A 17872-nucleotide genomic window follows, 5' to 3' on the forward strand; every position below is an offset into this window, starting at 1 on the left:
TTACTAGAACTCGCTTACCTCCATTTAGCGAACAGATGGTTTCTATCTATGCTTTGGCATTACTGGTCATTCGAAGTGCGGATGGATTATAATGACGACAGAAAGTCAGTATGCCTTCATCCGCTTCGATAAGCTTGTATGCCGTGTAAAGTAGACTAAGTCTGCTAACCAAACTGCCAAGCGAAACGGACAGAACAACAGCTCTCTATACAACCTGAGGTTGTCAAGCTGCGTCCAGAACACATGTTGTGGACACATGTGTTGTGACTTTTCACAGGGATAGATTTGACATGGACATCAACCAAACGTCATACTGGTCATTCGAAGTGCGGATGGATTATAATGACGACAGAAAGTCAGTATGCCTTCATCCGCTTCGATAAGCTTGTATGCCGTGTAAAGTAGACTAAGTCTGCTAACCAAACTGCCAAGCGAAACGGACAGAACAACAGCTCTCTATACAACCTGAGGTTGTCAAGCTGCGTCCAGAACACATGTTGTGGACACATGTGTTGTGACTTTTCACAGGGATAGATTTGACATGGACATCAACTCAAACACGTCATATTGTTCGTCGCAGCCCAATTTTTATAACCTCGGGCGAATGAACAGTGAAGTGGTCAATCTGTTGGTGAAACCGAATTCACTGAGCGTCGTTCTTAGGGCATTCTTAAGTATGCACGGACCATGAGCCTAGTTAACACTTTTCATGCAAATTTGCTCAGCGTACATAACACCTTGTGTCGTCAGCGACCTGCAAAATCAGAGCCTTCATTACTGGTTCCAAGACCAGTGGTCATGGCGCTTGCAACCAATAATACATGATGTTTACAAGAGAATATTATTCGACAGTACTACGTCACCATTGAAGCTTCAATGCGATCATTTCCAACCGATTTGTACAAACAGAAATAAATTATGGAAAGTGACAATACACTTCGAATATGTTAATGAAATTTGCATTGATAGAATGGAACAGGAATAAGTGGTTACTGTCCTTTTTCGTCGCCGTTTGTTGGCATTGTCATACTGTGGGAAAAACCAAGGGCGAAGTACGTTAGTGCGCGCAGCGCCTGAGTTCTTACCGTTAAAGTGTAGACGGCAAGTGATATGACAGCTACTTTTCTGAATCGAACAGAATTAATAGCCGTCAAACAGCGAACAAATTTCTCCAGTTCTCCCACACATCCGATGAAATAGTGGTCCTTTTGTTTTGTAGGGCGTTCATGACATTCCCTGGAATTTTATTATAAAACCTGAGTCAGGACATAAGTATTCAAGTTCACAATGTTTAAGTGCAACCAATGCTTACGTGAGAATATTGTTACTTAAGTCTGTACTACTGAGTAACTCACAATCGGATATCGGTCCAAACAGTGATGCAAATCAGAACACGGTTACACGGCGATACGTTGTATCTAGGTAGAGGTGCGATGCTACGAAGTACAGGGTTGTTTTGCAGGTTTTAACGAGGTTTAAATGTTTTGGATTGAGCGCCCGGAACATAATATTTTACGATCAGTACGCTAATGACGTTTGAATTTGTGGATGTACAAGTGGGAGTTAAGCAGAGAAACACTGCTATCACTGGTAATATAGCGGTAATAGTCATAATTACAATAATGTATTACCTGGTTCTATGGCTAATCATACGACGTTGGTACAACTTCCCTGTAGAGATGACATCCATCACTGGAATTCGCTGCAAGTATCTGGCAGTCCTGTAAGTTTGTTTACTTTAGAACAGTAGTCCTTCATGTAGAACAAAACTGGACAGGAGTTTCGATGGAAGTGCGCTGTACGAATTTCTGATAAACCTGCGTGACTGTTAGTCTGAGTTGCAAAGTGTACACCACTCAGATGGTAGTCACTGCATTATCGTCAAAACCATATGTTTCCCTTCAGTGCAACTCATCTACGAACTATGTGTGTGTATGTATGAAAGCTTACACATTCTAGGGCAGCTGTTGTTAACAGACCTGCACCGTTGTCCAAACACACCAGTTTGACAGCGAACTTCGTGGTGTACACCTCCTTGCCCTCATGAGTTAGTGTAATGGCTGTCCATCCACGATACGTCTAGGTGCAGCTCTGTCAACTGCAATGTCCCTTTAGACGCTAAATCAGGCAAGGGGCACTAATGAAGTTTGTGAAAGCTGTTTACTTTGCCTCTATATCAGCACGCTGGTTTATCACGACGCATCCGTCGATATACCGTCAGCTCCTTGCTTCACTAACCTACTAAGCCGTGTATACAATTTTCCTACTCATTTCTCATCTTACCGAGTTCACTCAGCACTACAGCCTTTTACATGTGAATACTTTTCTGTGGGATTTTTCGATGTGCACCGGTATACTCTGCAATTTTCTGAGCCCTAAATCCTTAATTCCCAATCACAAAGGCCATTGGCTATCGGTTGGGTGTTTGAAGTATGTATTTGGATGGTTCCCGGATAACTAGTATGAGCCAGTTAGTTGTTCACTGGACGGCATTTTTGAATAAAACGAAAAACCTCAACGCTACGATCCCCACCCAAAGGAATCACACAGTTAGTCGTGCCTAATGGGTTAAACACTTCATAAACATGTCTTCTCCCCAAAGAGTTTATTTTTTTGGGCGGGAGGGAGGGGGAGGTCCGGATACTAATGAATAAGATGAGATAAGATAATGTTTCTTCATTTATTTAGTGCTCGTTAGGGGTTGGGGTAAGTATCCAAGGCGCTAGGGAGAGTGATCAGCGGAAAGTTTCATGATCAGTGCCTTGCAGGTGGGGAGCACTTTTATGGTGCAGTTATGAGGCGCCACAGTTCAGTCTAACCGTCTGGGAGATGGAAGTACTGAACCTGTAGCTCCGTTCCAGTACTATGCTTGTGAACCAGATATACAGACAGCTGCTTCAATCAGCTTTCTGCACCGAATAACCGTTGTGATTGCTATGTGGATCTTTATATTTTAACCGTTAGTCCGTTGGATGAAAATATCTATGTGTAGTCTTGTGGTTGATCTCAAGCTATATTTCAACCTCAAAAGACACTTGTCACGCGATAGGCAGCTGACCCGCCTTACCCAAACAAAGTAATGTTCACTGTGTCATACTCGGTTTACTTAACGAGCTTCCCCGCAAAGACATCCACCGGTGCGATACCATGTCCATGTATATTACTTTGAAGAGACATGTCGACCTGAATGTGAAATGACCAGTGCACCCACGGAAAATCATGCCATTAGGTGTGATGGAGCGGAACCGTAATCCTGAGGGGCCAAAATTTGCTGCACACGCACTCCGTATGATTGCTTGGGTTAGCAGGTACTTACGGAAGGGTCGTTAGGAGGATGGAGTACCTTTCAAGTGAAACTGTAAGCAACCAAATTTGCTTTGTTGTACACATTCTGATTCCGCTTACCGAAACACGCGAATAATTTATGATCCTGAAGTTGCCCATCTTATCGTTTTCGAAAAAGTGTGGTGCCAATCGCTAGATTTATTGCTAGGCAACGTTTCGCTTTTGACACAAAAGCTTCATCAGGCCAAGTTACTAGGTTCCGAGGTTGGTCGAGATTTAAGGCGGAAGGAGAACCAATCAGCTAAGTCAAGCTAACTCTCTGTTGGGTGTCGGTCGAGGGATTTTAGTGCGTTAAAGTGGTTGAACAAGTGTTGGGTCGGTGGGGAAACCTACACGTGTTTGGGTCCAGCCTAGGTCCTAGTTCTTCTGGTTCGGTTCGTTTGATGGTCCCTCTTGAACGTCGTTTGAACCTTCTGTCAGTCTGTGTGGGTGAGCTAGTGCTAAGATAGTTGTGTAACAGGGATAATGTGACCTTTGGTCGGTTGGGGTTTCCACCCTCACCCCGGTTTTTTCTAATGGTCCTAAGTGGATTGACAACCACACCGTCACGTGTCATCTCGGTTTATCTAAGACCGCTTTCTATACGCTCGCTAGCTCCACACCCTGATTCTATATACACTGTGATGCTTAGTAATTTCCACCACCTCGGCTATCAGCCGCTGTGGTGTGAATCGCAATCCTCGTCTTAAAACTTCCACATTCTCCAGATCTATTCTGTGTCCTGCGTCTAAGGCATGTACCGTCATCGCTGAGTCTTTGACCAGCGTTTGGTATCCTTCTGCATTCCTTGGTGGCTTGTTAATCCTTCTTTTATGCTCACCAATTCTGGTGTGCAATTTCCTGGCAGTTTGTCCTATATAAACCTTAGCGCAATCGTTGCAGTTAATTGAACACACACAGTCCCTAGTCCTATCAACCGGCAGGGGGTCTTTCAATTGCACGAAAACTGAGCGTAGCGTTTTCCCTTCTGAAAAGCCCACCTTATATTGTGCCTTTACTGCAGTGTTCTTCGTTAACTCTAGAGTTCCGTTTTTCCTTATCTGTTCATCAGCAATCCCGAGACCTCTTTCAAATGTTGATGATAAGGTCGCATCCGAAGGTGATCTCATCAAAATCAAGGTCCCATATTTGGGTAGAGGGAATATTGAACTCAAGCTCAAACGAGACGGGCGTGAGGTGCCTGAGTCAAGTCGGGTGAAACTTGTGGACCTTGACGGAATCGCCACTGTCCAACTGAAAGGTAAACATAATCATGTATTTTTGTTGATGTTTTTCTTGAAGCTGAAGATGACAAGGTTCACGATATTTTGAAGATTTATGCTCCATCCCTGGTAGCATTTGCTGAAGGCTAGAGCAATGTCTAGAAAGTCAGGTCCTCTGAGCATGACTCCTGATTAGCTTTCTTGACTCCGTCCTCTTTTCCCTATGTTGTCGTTAAGCCATCGTGTAGTTATCCAGCACCATATATTGCTCCATAAAATACGAGCACCCAGCCCTGTAAGCACTTTTTGTCGCTGAGCTTCAGCCCACGTAACTGGAGGATTACGTTGTTGTTCACTATGATTGGTCATGAAGACGGAAAAAAATCACTCAAGTAGGGAGATCTAAATCGAGCTAGCTCAAACTGTATTCGACCGTGAAAATGTTAGTCAGGATTCGTTGACGCGTTGCTTGTTGTTACTGATAGAATTGCGGATAATTATTACTGCAGTGGTTGTGGTACTTGTCAGTGTAATCGCATCAGGTCGATTACTGCTGCGCCATAAACCTGTTTTTCTCTGTAAGTCCTGCTTGTTCCGTTCGATGTACCATACTGTGCCTTTCCGTGAAACAGTTTTGCAAGTATCATACGCTCGAGCGGTTTCAATCAAAGTTGAGTCTTGTCGAGTTTTAAAGACGTAGATCCACAAAAACAAAGTTTTTCGTTTCTTTGCAGATATCACACGTGACATGGGCGGAGACTACAGCTTGGAAATCGGCAATGAGAGTGGGTCCTGCAACGTTCCGTTCACTGTTCGGGTGTTGTGTAAGTTTATCTGTTGTGCTGTGCCTATGAGTGATGACCACAAAAAACGCTGTTCACATATCAACCACACTATCCGATATCGGCACTGTGCCAAAATCTCGGTAGCTCTAGTGCGTTCTGAGTGGGCTGGTTTTTGACCTGTTCGGTGGGCCTGACATTTGACTTACGGAGCGTTTGTCTCTGGGGCGACATCGATATTGCGCGCTTGGGGCCGTACCTACTGCCACTCAAGCGCGCAAAGACGGACTGTTCAACAGCCACTTGACCAGTGGCCAATATCCAGTGTCGTGTATCCCCTGGCAAATGAGATTTGTAACAAAAAAACTGAAAATGTTTCTACATCTAACTGAACTGGTTTAAAAGTTCTTATAGGTTGGAAACAGAATTCACCTTGCTCGTATTGTCAGCTCCCTTATGACATTAGTTCCTTTGAGTTTTGATAACTGTATGGGATTAGCAAAAAAAGGTTCGAGTTTCTAGTATTAAACCGAATGCTACCGACCACTGGCTAGGCCCTCTGGTCTGTTTTTAACTTTCATGCAAACTGTAAGGTATGTTTTTGATTTTTTCTACCGATTCTGACCTACTTTGGAGAATTAGGTGAATGCGCATCGATCTTATTAATGACAGATATGGAATGTATGTACAGCCTCTTATCCAGAAGACTTAAAAAATGAAGGGACTAGGGTTTTAGAGATACTAATTACGACAGCAACAGCAGTTTCATGTATCCACCCTTCTGCATGATTCAGATAATGCACACAGTCCGATTTTATGAAGCGATAGCCTGTGTATATGAGATTAAATTCATTGATTAAGTCAGGCTCGTTTGAGACTACTTGTATGCTACTTCATTGCCAAAGACCGGACAGAACGAGAAGTAATATCCTCAACTGAACACTTCGGCCAGACGCAGAGAAACTGTCATTGACCTAGGATTGGTTCCGTAATATCAATTGTATGAGGTATGTCACCATACATTTTTCGCTCCCAACCTGAAGTATTGAATGATTCCGTTCGCTTCACTCGGTGGTTTCAAACTTGGGATCATAACCAACTGCAAGATCGCGAAATGCACTCATATACACACTAACTTGGTTTTAACGGGAAACTCAAGTAAATCCAGCTGAATCTCTCGTTTGTGTTACTCATCAACTGAATGTGTTGCACAAAGGCCGTCTAGATATCTATTATTATCTCAAAATGCGTTCAGTTTGGGCTCAGTTAGGAAAGTAAAGGAATTTCTGGGACTGCGTCTATCTGATGAGCCCCCAGGAATGGCGAACCCGGTCGTGGGACTGTCGAAGAGTTTTCAGCAATCTTATGAGTAGTGTGAGTTCTAGTAAATCTGTTACCTTAGTCCTAACGACCAACCGGACTGAATCGCACAAACTTTGAAGCTTCCTTTCCAAGTATGCATTCATGTATCTGTGTGGGCTTGGATATTCGATAATGGAACTGGTAAAAGGATGCCACAATCAGTTTAACACTGAGCACAAGGGGTTGGCAGCAGCAAACTCAGTGCATTGTGGCCATTCAGCGGGCAGCGATGTGTTATTCCCCCACTTTTTCAGGCAGTGACAAGAACCAAACACGCCATAACAAGCATATGACACAACACTAACAAGGTCTGAATTCCCAATACCTAGCCGCGACGCCGAACGAAACGGGTGAGGAATTAAAGTGTGTGTTTCTAATAATATTCCAACCATATACCACACATTCCGAAAACTCAACAACGGGATTGAAATGAACAAACACCTGCCTCAATTAGTAAAAAGTCGACTTGGCCATGAACCACACTAGTAATCCTCCCTCTAAGAAATTATTATTCCAGAAGACAGCCCACATCACGGCACGCATAGATAAACCAGGCCTTGGTGGGTGAGATTGATGAGTCACAAATCATAGTGGTACGGCCTGTTATAGTTTACGGTACACTTGTTATCAGCGTCGGTGGTGGAGGAAGAACGTAGAGCACCACACGCGACGCACAGGTGGCAAACTGAATACAGTTCACGCCAAGGGTGCCGGTTTTTTTTCGAGTACATACCTTTGTTATGTCATACTCGGATTTTGTCTTAGCTCCCACTTTTGTTTTTCTTCATAGCCCCTCCGAGTGAATGTCAAGGTCCTCTGGTTGCTTCTGATACAACACCGTTCAGCACAAGACTCAGCTGGAAGCCTCCTCGGTCGGACGGAGGTTCTAAGGTCACGCACTACGTCATCGAGAAGATGGAAGTCGGTCGAGACCGATGGGTACCGGTTTCGTCTGGGACTCGTGAACCTACCTGCGAAGTCCAGGGCTTGCAAGAAAACGCTAAGTATCTATTCCGGGTTGCAGCGGTGAATGACTGCGGACAAGGAGACTGGATACAGCTGCCGGCACCTTTGGTCGCTCGATATCCGTTTGGTAAGATGGACGGATAGTTTATTCACTTAGGCAGTTTTCTAGACAGCCAATTACCAAGTTAATAATTGAAAACGTGTGCGTGATGTGGAGAGCATCTGGTATTGATAAGTCACACACGATTTTGCGAAATTGTTCTACAATGGGTTTTGATGATCACCAGTATTACCATGAGGGTGAAATATTGAAATATGCACTCTTACAATAATTGGTGGTTTTATAGGCGTAAGTGTGGTTGAGACTGAGTCTGAACAGAGATTTTCATGAAATAAACATTAGCGGTGAAAATGAACCATTTCGATGCTATCGTTTATGGCCCGGTGTATATAAGATTGTTTCATCTAGGAAGATCAGTTTTTGCCCTTGGAATGACTTCAGCATGTGTTCCTGCATTGGAGAAGCATGCACAGAGCGTTCTGGATGGCCGGTCTCTGATCAAGGGCCGCGTGAACCTGAAGAAGAGCGACATCCCCTAGCTGAATGCAAGCTCCACATCTCACTGCGCCGCACTGCAGATGGACTTTTTATTCAAAAACTGGATTTGCCAACATTTGGGGATCTGTTGTCTCCAGTTTTACCAAACACTCGTGATGTTCATCCTCGGATTAGCATTTGTGGAGCCAGCTGATTTTACTGAGTGCGGAAGGCCAGTGTAGTAACGTAGACAGTAAACAAGCCGTGGAACTTCGTGTATGTAATGTGCTCGTCAAAGTGCAACGTGGCACTGAGGGTATTTCCACTTTCGATGCTCTGAATTAATATCTTGAATTCCGGCTATTCCGCGGATCAGAACAGGTTGTTGATTTCACGTTGAGCTCGCACATAAGCCCTAAAGTTTAGCCAGTTAACAGTCGTGATGACAGATATTGGAAGGCAACGAGGGCTGATTCAGTTTTGCAATGAATCCGCGCTTCGTCCATCTATCACTGTTTTGTCACCTTATCGGTGCCTGCAGTACTTTCATAGTCCGATATGTCGTAGTTAGGCTTTTGTGATGTCTCTTTGAGATGTCTTGGCTGTCCACTTAATGCATATAGGTACTCTTCTTTGTTTATGGTGGAACTTGTGTGGGTTACATATTTCTTCCTGTTATTCAACCGATAACGGCCAGTCACTTTGTGGCAGGCTTACTTACTGCACCGCACACAGAGCTTTTTGCATGAACTATATAAATACAATCAGCGAAGCAATGAGCATCTGTTTTTACCATTATTACAACGCATCTGCACTCTGCGCGTTTGAGCCAGGACATTGAAAAAGGGGCACCTTATTCTTACAGTTTCAAACATTCACTCCATTGGGCTATTATAGGTGGTGCAGTGAGAAACTCTGCTATTATGTGAGGCCGGGTATAAAGTTGCTCGTACGGAACTCAGAGGAAAAGGGACTGGAATGACTGTGGATTTCGCGGGCTTTTACACACAACTCTGTGTTTGTGGTAACACTCAGTCGTTCAAATCCGATTACACAAGTTCCTCATCAAATTCAGCAAAGGCGAAATAGTTATTCGTTTCTTCTACTGTGTCCAGGAAAACGTTCATGAACAAAGTGCGCAGATTTTCGTGGGACGCTGGGCATGTACTTTCAAGACGTCCTTGTTAGGTAGAAGAGTCGAGGCCGGTTCTTTTGAGTGGTAATTAATGATATTACACTTTGAGCTACCTGCTCTAAATCGCCACGTCACTCTCAGCAGTGACTTGACATGAATGTCTTTAGATAAAAAGGATAAACCAAAGGTGAGGTTGGCGTAGACGTAGGAAGAATGATCATCAGTTTTCGCTTGCAACAAATGGTCCTCACTTCAACCGGTGCAAAGAGTTCCCATTTCCGATCAAGCATGTTCCGAAGTTTGGGGTAAACATTTCAACTTAACGTGAAGCCAATCGACGCAAGTAAACCTTTTTGATGTTCTGACCGCCATCTGAAGGTATTTCCCCGGTTGAAGTTTTCTTAGATGGTGTTTTTCTGCGGCACTTTACAGTGTCCCTGACAATTTACTGTTCTGGTTCAGAGCCTTAACCGGGTCTTGTAGTCGTCAGCCTCTGTTCCAATAGATTTCCCCTGACACCAAGTTGCCTGTTTCTACCATCACCTACAATGGAACGTGATCCTAACAGTGTGGCTGTTCTCTATCCTTTCATAATAAATTAACTGCCCATATTTTTACTGGACTAGCCTGATGGATTCACCTTGAAGCTAACCCCGCTTTACTTTTGAAATAAATAGACAAGCCAAGCAAACCGGGAGAAGTCACCTGCACTTCAGTTGGGGCAGATTTTGTCAATCTGACCTGGGGAAGACCCGCCTCAGACGGTGGTGGCCGTCTCCGCGGTTACATAGTGGAAAAACGCGATATTGGATCACAAAATTGGTCCCGTGTGACCCCGCACCCGGTGCTCACTACAAGCTACAATGTACCCAATCTTATTGAAGACATCACCTACGAGTTCCGTGTTATTGCTGTGAATGATGCAGGTGAAAGTGAGCCGAGTGTAGTTAACCAGCCAGTATTAGTAAAGGATCCAAAAGGTGAGTACAATACGAAGACTATATTCTATTTTGTTCAATTCGGTCGCCTATACTGTTTTGGGTATACAAAGGGGCACACGATTACTCAGGCCTTCGTGTTTTGTGAAAGGTGTCGGTTTTGAAAAGCTTACTTACTCAGGCCTTCGTGTTTTGTGAAAGGTATCGGTTGACGGTTGGTTTAGCGAAGGGATAAAGAGAAATTAGGAAACCCGAATAATGCAAGCTTAATCCTCGAAAACCACCTACTGACTTTCTGGACCGAGATACATTGTTTACTGACTATGAAGGTTAGAGGGAACGCCCACTGGACAGAACGAATAGCACCGGAGTTCCAGCGTGCCTCTAACCATTATAATGCTGTCGAGGTCAGCAACAATCGGACTTGCGTGAAGTTACTCTACTGGTTACCATAACAATGTGCTCGTGTTAGATTTGTGTTCCACAGATGCAGTTCGAAACTGCATGTGGTACAACTTGGGGAGCCGGTCGCTATTTTGTCTGAAATCAGAGTTTCTGACATCGGAAACCTTGAGAGAAGTAACACATCTCAGTGTTACCACACTCATGCATACTGACTGGAAGGATGGCATAAATCAGACAGTCTCTTTGCCGTTGTTTATCACCGGTTGTAAATTCAGTAAGCTTGAGGTGGGGAATAAGAGACCAGTCGGTTTCGTTTGGAAAAATTGCAGTCTCATCTAACGCCTGGTATCTCGATAGACTGAATGGGTGGGTTGAGCCTGATATTGTCCCTTTACACTGCCCTTCGGTTGCATTGCCCCTATTGGTTCTGTCCTGCATTGGGTAAATTCAGAAGCTTGCGTAGCAGCCAAGACACTACTTGGCTGGCTGCCTAGTCCGAATCTGCTTTAAACCCCAGTTGGCGGGGAGTGCACTGTTGAGCTGATGCATGTAACGTGCCGATCAGCTCTATGCTTGAGATAATCGCAACCTCGTAAATTTGCTTCTCTTGATAGAAAGTGGACTTGAGGTGTGTTTGTGAGTGAGCAAGCTCAGGTATCACAGTAGCGATTGTCTTTGTAAGGCTTCGGCAAATTGTTTCACCTTGTGAACAGTTCATTCACCTTCCAGTCGTGGTACCCCGCTCGATGGTTATTCAGATATCCAATATCCGACTCATTACACACTAACTGGCTGCGAGCGCTAGATTCAAACCACATTCGAATGGATCACCTTCGTTACATTTCGCAATAGCATGTACACCGTAAAGGTAGTCTTAAAGTTTAGTTAAGGCGATAGTCAAGATGGGGTATTTTCCCTTTTAACACTAGGATTGGTTTGAGGTGACATTCTGAACGACATATGGAACCAGAGGTTGTTCGGTAGAGCATTATGAACTTTTACGATGAATTGCCAACGACAACAATAGCTTGTTTGTCTCTATAGTTAAAAGTCGACGGAAAGGCAATCCGGATGGGATTTTTCAAAGCAGTAGGCTCGTAGCAGGTAATAAATAGGCTGTCGCGAGGACCAGTGCTCATTGGGCAAGCTGCAGTACGGGATCTTCCTGCGAACAGAAATGAACCGATCAGCTAAACGCTTTGGGTATGTATTCTGTGAGGCTGTGTACTTCTCGAAAACTGGCTCAACCGCAGTCACATATACAGCTTTTTTCGTCCTGTTAGCGCTCAAAGGGACAAATACCTTACTTTTCCTATCTTGGATTCTGGGAGATACATTGCATTCTGACGCCGGGGACATCAATTCCAAGTCGAGCACTGAAATAAAATCAATTTGGCATTTATTCAAATTTGCTTTCCATTTCTAGTGCCAATAGGATGTGTGGCTGTTACGTGAATCTCACAGAGTGGTCTTCGTACTTTATGTAATGTATATTTCGTAATGCGTCATCCACCCCTTTTCAGCTGTTTCCCGTCCTAACCTGGTTGGTAGTTTACGTCCTCAAACAGTCCATGAAGGACGGGATGTGGAGTTTGAGATCGAAGTCGATTGTCCCTCTGCCTATGATGTGATATGGTCCAAAGGCCCTCGAGACCTAGTACCATCGCATCGCATTGAAATGACCAAAGAGGGTCGGAAACATGTGCTACGGATTTGTGATTGCGGTCTCGAAGATGCTGAGGAGTACAGCGTAAAGGTAATCAATCGGGCAGGATCCAAAGTCAGCCGAGCTCCTCTGACCGTCAAATGTGAGTTTGACATTTATTTAGTTGAACCCTGAAGGGCTGATCATTTTCTAGATTGAGAGGGCTTTGAGTCTTGGGAAGCGACCCAATGCGCAGAGAAATAGCTGTTCATCGAAAGCGCTTGTAACTCATCCAACTTTTGTATGAAAACTCAGAACGACATTGTTCTTAAATGTTCTAGAAACCTGTTTAGATTACCTCTAGTGTGCTCATGTTGTACATGCTGTGTAGTCTACTGATGATATGGTTTCCATGTGGTAACCTATACAAACACGGACCGTTACATTTTAACCGCTAAAGCTCAACTCTTTGGACTGTTTTCAGAATCATTTTATCTTCTGCCAACCGTTTCAGTGAGTGCCTGTAATTTTTGGGACCATGTTAGTCATCATTTCACCGACTAAGCAAGCGAAACGCAATAAAATTCCGGAAGTTGGATCGAGGAAACTAGCATGCCGTACATTATTTGCGGCTCCAGAACTTTAAAACCCCTGAATCTGGAGGAAAGAGGCAAATCACAGTGGAATATACTGGCCTATATAAGGAATGATATTCTGTCGACATTGAAAGTCATCAGCTGACTGCACAACCAAGATATCGGAGTAGCACTCGGCGTGATTATTTTCATGTGTATGGCTTGCTCGTGTCCAGTGTTTAACTTATGTGGAACCTGATGAAACATGAGAGGCAGACAACCAGACAATTGTTAATTGATCAGGTGGCTGTTGATGTGATCAATTACCAACCAATAAACACGAGCTACCAATATTCCAACACATTACCAACCGGACAATTGATAGATATCCCGCACTTTTCCCGGTTCAACATAGTTACTCATGTTGGATGGTGAAAATTTTGAGAATACAGAGAATATACTCTGTCGAATTCGAAGATGTAAAACTCTGGAGAGGGATATATGTTAATTGGCACTAGTTTATCATATCGTCTTGATCGTGCGGTAAATTTGTCGTCTGTTTCAGCAAAGCCACGCATCAATCTTCCAAGCCGTTGGCAGGAGCCAACCGAATGGGACAAAGGTGATACTATCCAGATCAAAGTACCATTCACTGGGTTTCCCAAGCCTACAGCAAAGTGGACTCTTAATGGCAAGGAGTTAAAAGAAGGAAAGCAGGTACAAACAGTGATGAAAGACCGATACGCCATTATCGCGCTCGAAAACGTTGGTGAGGAGTTTGCTGGCAAGTTGAACGTACAGCTGGAAAATGACATGGGTTCGGACTCAGCAACCATTGAACTTCGTGTCAATGACCGTCCTCCTCCACCAATCAACCTCAGGGTGGAAGGAGTATCTGATGGTTCCGCGCTCCTGTCTTGGTCAATGCCCGCTAACACTGGATATATCTCGCAGTACATAATTGAACGTTGTGAGCTTCCAGGTGATAACTGGATTAGAGCTGGAACCAATCGGTACGTATGTCCTATATTTCAAGTCCCGGGTTTTGTAAACAGTGAATTTTACTCGAACTATTTCTGTTCACATATGTCAGCGTCGGCTTTTGGTGAGTAGAGGATTTCTGCGTGCACAAAAGACTTCAGATAGAACCTTTGTCATCAATGCTGCTCTGAATTACCAACCAGTAGAAATTTTTCACTTTGCTTCACTGGCATTGGTGAATACGGTGGAAGGACATGATGTTACTGGTTGATGAATGAATTAACCTTGCTCTTCTCCTCAAGGTTCTCGACGTATAATTGCGAAGGACTGAGAAACGGGAAGGAATATAAGTTCCGTGTGATCGCTGAAAACCTACATGGCCGCAGTGACCCTTGTCAACCAACCGAAGCCCGTCTCATTCAGCCGGAGAAACCACAACGTGGCGACAGGAGAGATCGCGGTGGGGGTCGTGGCGATTACGATGGACCACCCATAGATAACTATGATCGATTTTGTGAGTCTATCCTTGTTATGATTGGTTGTTTCCCATCAGTGATTGCTGATTACCTTCACGAGCACGCGTCCGCCGAATAACAATGCATACTCTTGAATTTTGCCCCCAGATCGTAACATTTGGGACCGAACAGTGCCGTTGCCAACTCAAGTCCATAAGGGAGAAAGCGTGTATGACTACTATGATATCTTGGAAGAACTGGGGAGGTCAGTTTGTATTCTGTGTATGTGGCTATTGTGAACACATTTCCTGTGTTTTGGTGAGAATTTCTCAAGCCTTTATTAATTCTGTCTTCTTTCAGTGGTGCTTTCGGAGTGGTTCATCGATGTCGTGAAAAGTCAACGGGCAACTTTTATGCGTGCAAGTTTGTCGAGGTCAACACACCTCAAGACCGACAAGTAGTTCACAACGAGATCGAGGTGATGAAAGAATTGCACCATCCAAAGTTGATTCGGTTACACGAAGCGTTTGAAGACAAAAATGAAATGGCACTTGTAATGGAACTGTAAGTTACTCGTCTACTTACGCATATATGACAGTAGGTGGCGGGACTTGATACCCTGAGGATCAATGGGTCTTTTTGTATGAAGCCCGGAATTGAAATGATTAAATTCCATCTTTATTCACGTTTAAAGATAGAAATGGTGAATGCTGGGTACCGCACTACAAGACGTAGAAAACTTGTTTGATATTTGGATCATCGGATCTCTTTAGTTCATTTTGTTAGAGCAATAATGGTGTGAGAGGAGATGGAAAGACGGTGGTCAGTTCCAATGTCAGTTTCCAGACTGAAACAGCTATTTTTGTGAACACAGTTTTTGTTGTTGTATTCTTAACCACATTGTTTCAGAGAAAAGAGTGACTTCTGTGTTTGATCGAAGATGTTGAAGATCTGGAGAATGTGGAAGTTTTAAGACCGGGACTGTGATTCACACCACAACGGCTGATAGCCGAGGCGGTGGAAATTACAAGCTTCAGAGCGTGGACAGAATCGAGGGTGTGGAACTGGTGAGCGTATGGAAAGCGGTTTTAGCTAAGCCGAGTTGACACGTGACGGTGTGGTTGTCAATCCACTTAGGATCATTAGAAAAAACCGGGGTGAGGGTGGAAACCCCAACCGACCAAAGGTCACATTATCCCTGTTACACAACTATCTTAGCACTAGCTCACCCACACAGACTGACAGAAGGTTCAAACGACGTTCAAGAGGGACCATCAAACGAACCGAACCAGAAGAACTAGGACCTAGGCTGGACCCAAACACGTGTAGGTACCCCACCGTCCCAACACTTGTTCAACTACTCTAACACTAAAATCCCTCGGCCGACACCCAACCTGTCTTAAATCTCGACCAATCTCCGAACCTAGTCACTTGGCCTGACAAAGCTTTCATGTCAAAAGCGAAACGTTGCCCAGCAATAAATCCACCGATTGTCACCAAACTTTTTTCGAAGACTATGTTGAAGATATGTTGAGCGATTGGTGATCTGTGGCTCAGCGTAATTGTTTGTGCTAATAAACCGTAATGTTGTGAGATCTGACGCAGTTTGAATAGAAATCTTCCCACAAGTTCCTGGAGACAGATGTCGATCAGCTCCACCAATAAAGATTTTACTGCAAGTGGACTGGTAATTGACGCACGATGTAGGATCATCTGATTCCTACGGTGAAACATAGTACTTTGTGTTGTGAAAATTAGGCTTAATTAAGCTGCAGGGTATGTGTAGTTTAGTGCTTATAATCAGTGGCGTTTAGTTGTTCTGGACTGTGGTTGTGGTGCTTGCCCGAGGGGTTGTTGTGAAAGACGATTAATTTGTTTTGAACTCTGTTTACTGACAGAGTCCTTTTCGGGCAACTCATTTTGCTGTGCGAAAGCTTCTAACTCTATAAAGTGGGTTTCTGACAAACCTCACTTATATAACTTCGGGGAGACCCTAATGAACTGAAGGCATTTCCCACTCTATGTGGTGTCACGATGAACCGTATGCTGTAAACGTTGAGTAATTGATGGGTTTAGAAAAGGAAGACCTCAATTACACTATATCTTATAGCAAACCCGGATCGTCAGTCTAAGGGTGAAATATTTGCCCTTTAATCTATGTATTTGGTTTGGTCGATATCCTGGTTTGACTTAACACTTCGGCAGTATGGTGTGTTTGTGGCCATTTTCAGATTTTTCATTTTGACATCTGCCGCCTTGGATGAGATGCTAGCCTGTTCAAATAAGACTGTTTTCCCTAGAGTACCTAGTGTGTGTCACCCAGATTTAGTTTCAATCAATCCAGTGGTTTTGCTCCAATGGCATACCGATCATGTCAACCTCTCCCCTGAGTCATACCGCGTGAAATTCCGAACTACTCAATTACTTTCAATCATATCACGAATTTAAGCTGCACGGCAATAACTCAGTGAATGCATCAGCTTGAATTTATAATCGCTGACAAACCTGCTAACGTTTACTGCAACGACTCGGTCGAAGTGCGCTAAAACACAAGATTGCTTGTCCAAATCACCACACAGAGCAATGAGTTCATGGGAATTCGACGATAACCTTCACCAAAAACGATGATAGGGCGAGAAAGTAATGCGAATTTGGCGTCGTAACATAGACATTTTAAAAACGACAAGATCTGATGGTGGATGTGAGGAGATTTGGTAATTCTCAATTGTGACACGTGACGGTGTGGTTGTCAATCCACTTAGGATCATTAGAAAAAACCGGGGTGAGGGTGGAAACCCCAACCGACCAAAGGTCACATTATCCCTGTTACACAACTATCTTAGCACTAGCTCACCCACACAGACTGACAGAAGGTTCAAACGACGTTCAAGAGGGACCATCAAACGAACCGAACCAGAAGAACTAGGACCTAGGCTGGACCCAAACACGTGTAGGTACCCCACCGTCCCAACACTTGTTCAACTACTCTAACACTAAAATCCCTCGGCCGACACCCAACCTGTCTTAAATCTCGACCAATCTCCGAACCTAGTCACTTGGCCTGACAAAGCTTTCATGTCAAAAGCGAAACGTTGCCCAGCAATAAATCCACCGATTGTCACCAAACTTTTTTCGAAGACTATGTTGAAGATATGTTGAGCGATTGGTGATCTGTGGCTCAGCGTAATTGTTTGTGCTAATAAACCGTAATGTTGTGAGATCTGACGCAGTTTGAATAGAAATCTTCCCACAAGTTCCTGGAGACAGATGTCGATCAGCTCTACCAATAAAGATTTTACTGCAAGTGGACTGGTAATTGACGCACGATGTAGGATCATCTGATTCCTACGGTGAAACATAGTACTTTGTGTTGTGAAAATTAGGCTTAATTAAGCTGCAGGGTATCCGTAGTTTAGTGCTTATAATCACTGGCGTTTAGTTGTTCTGGACTCTGGTTGTGGTGCTGGCCCGAAGGGATGTTGTGAAAGACGATTAATTTGTTTTGAACTCTGTTTGCTGACAGAGTCCTTTTCGGACCGCTCA

The 17872-nt window shown here is 44.0% G+C and overlaps 1 protein-coding gene across 1 annotated transcript in view; it reads left to right on the forward strand.

Moving 5' to 3' along the window:
* The window catches only part of T265_15051 (hypothetical protein), a gene marked incomplete at both ends in the record, with an annotated part of 181555 nt that overhangs the window by 129670 nt on the left and 34013 nt on the right, over positions 1-17872 (forward strand). The window contains 9 exons of the mRNA XM_009176385.1: positions 4397-4585; positions 5282-5371; positions 7482-7784; positions 10008-10310; positions 12197-12481; positions 13459-13906; positions 14177-14388; positions 14498-14594; positions 14690-14893. Of these exons, the coding sequence (XP_009174649.1) occupies positions 4397-4585; positions 5282-5371; positions 7482-7784; positions 10008-10310; positions 12197-12481; positions 13459-13906; positions 14177-14388; positions 14498-14594; positions 14690-14893 (2131 nt within the window). The remainder of the gene's footprint in view (positions 1-4396; positions 4586-5281; positions 5372-7481; positions 7785-10007; positions 10311-12196; positions 12482-13458; positions 13907-14176; positions 14389-14497; positions 14595-14689; positions 14894-17872) is intronic.

The sequence above is a fragment of the Opisthorchis viverrini genome (assembly GCF_000715545.1).
Source record: "Opisthorchis viverrini unplaced genomic scaffold opera_v5_333, whole genome shotgun sequence".
In the NCBI taxonomy this organism is placed as follows: domain Eukaryota; kingdom Metazoa; phylum Platyhelminthes; class Trematoda; order Opisthorchiida; family Opisthorchiidae; genus Opisthorchis; species Opisthorchis viverrini.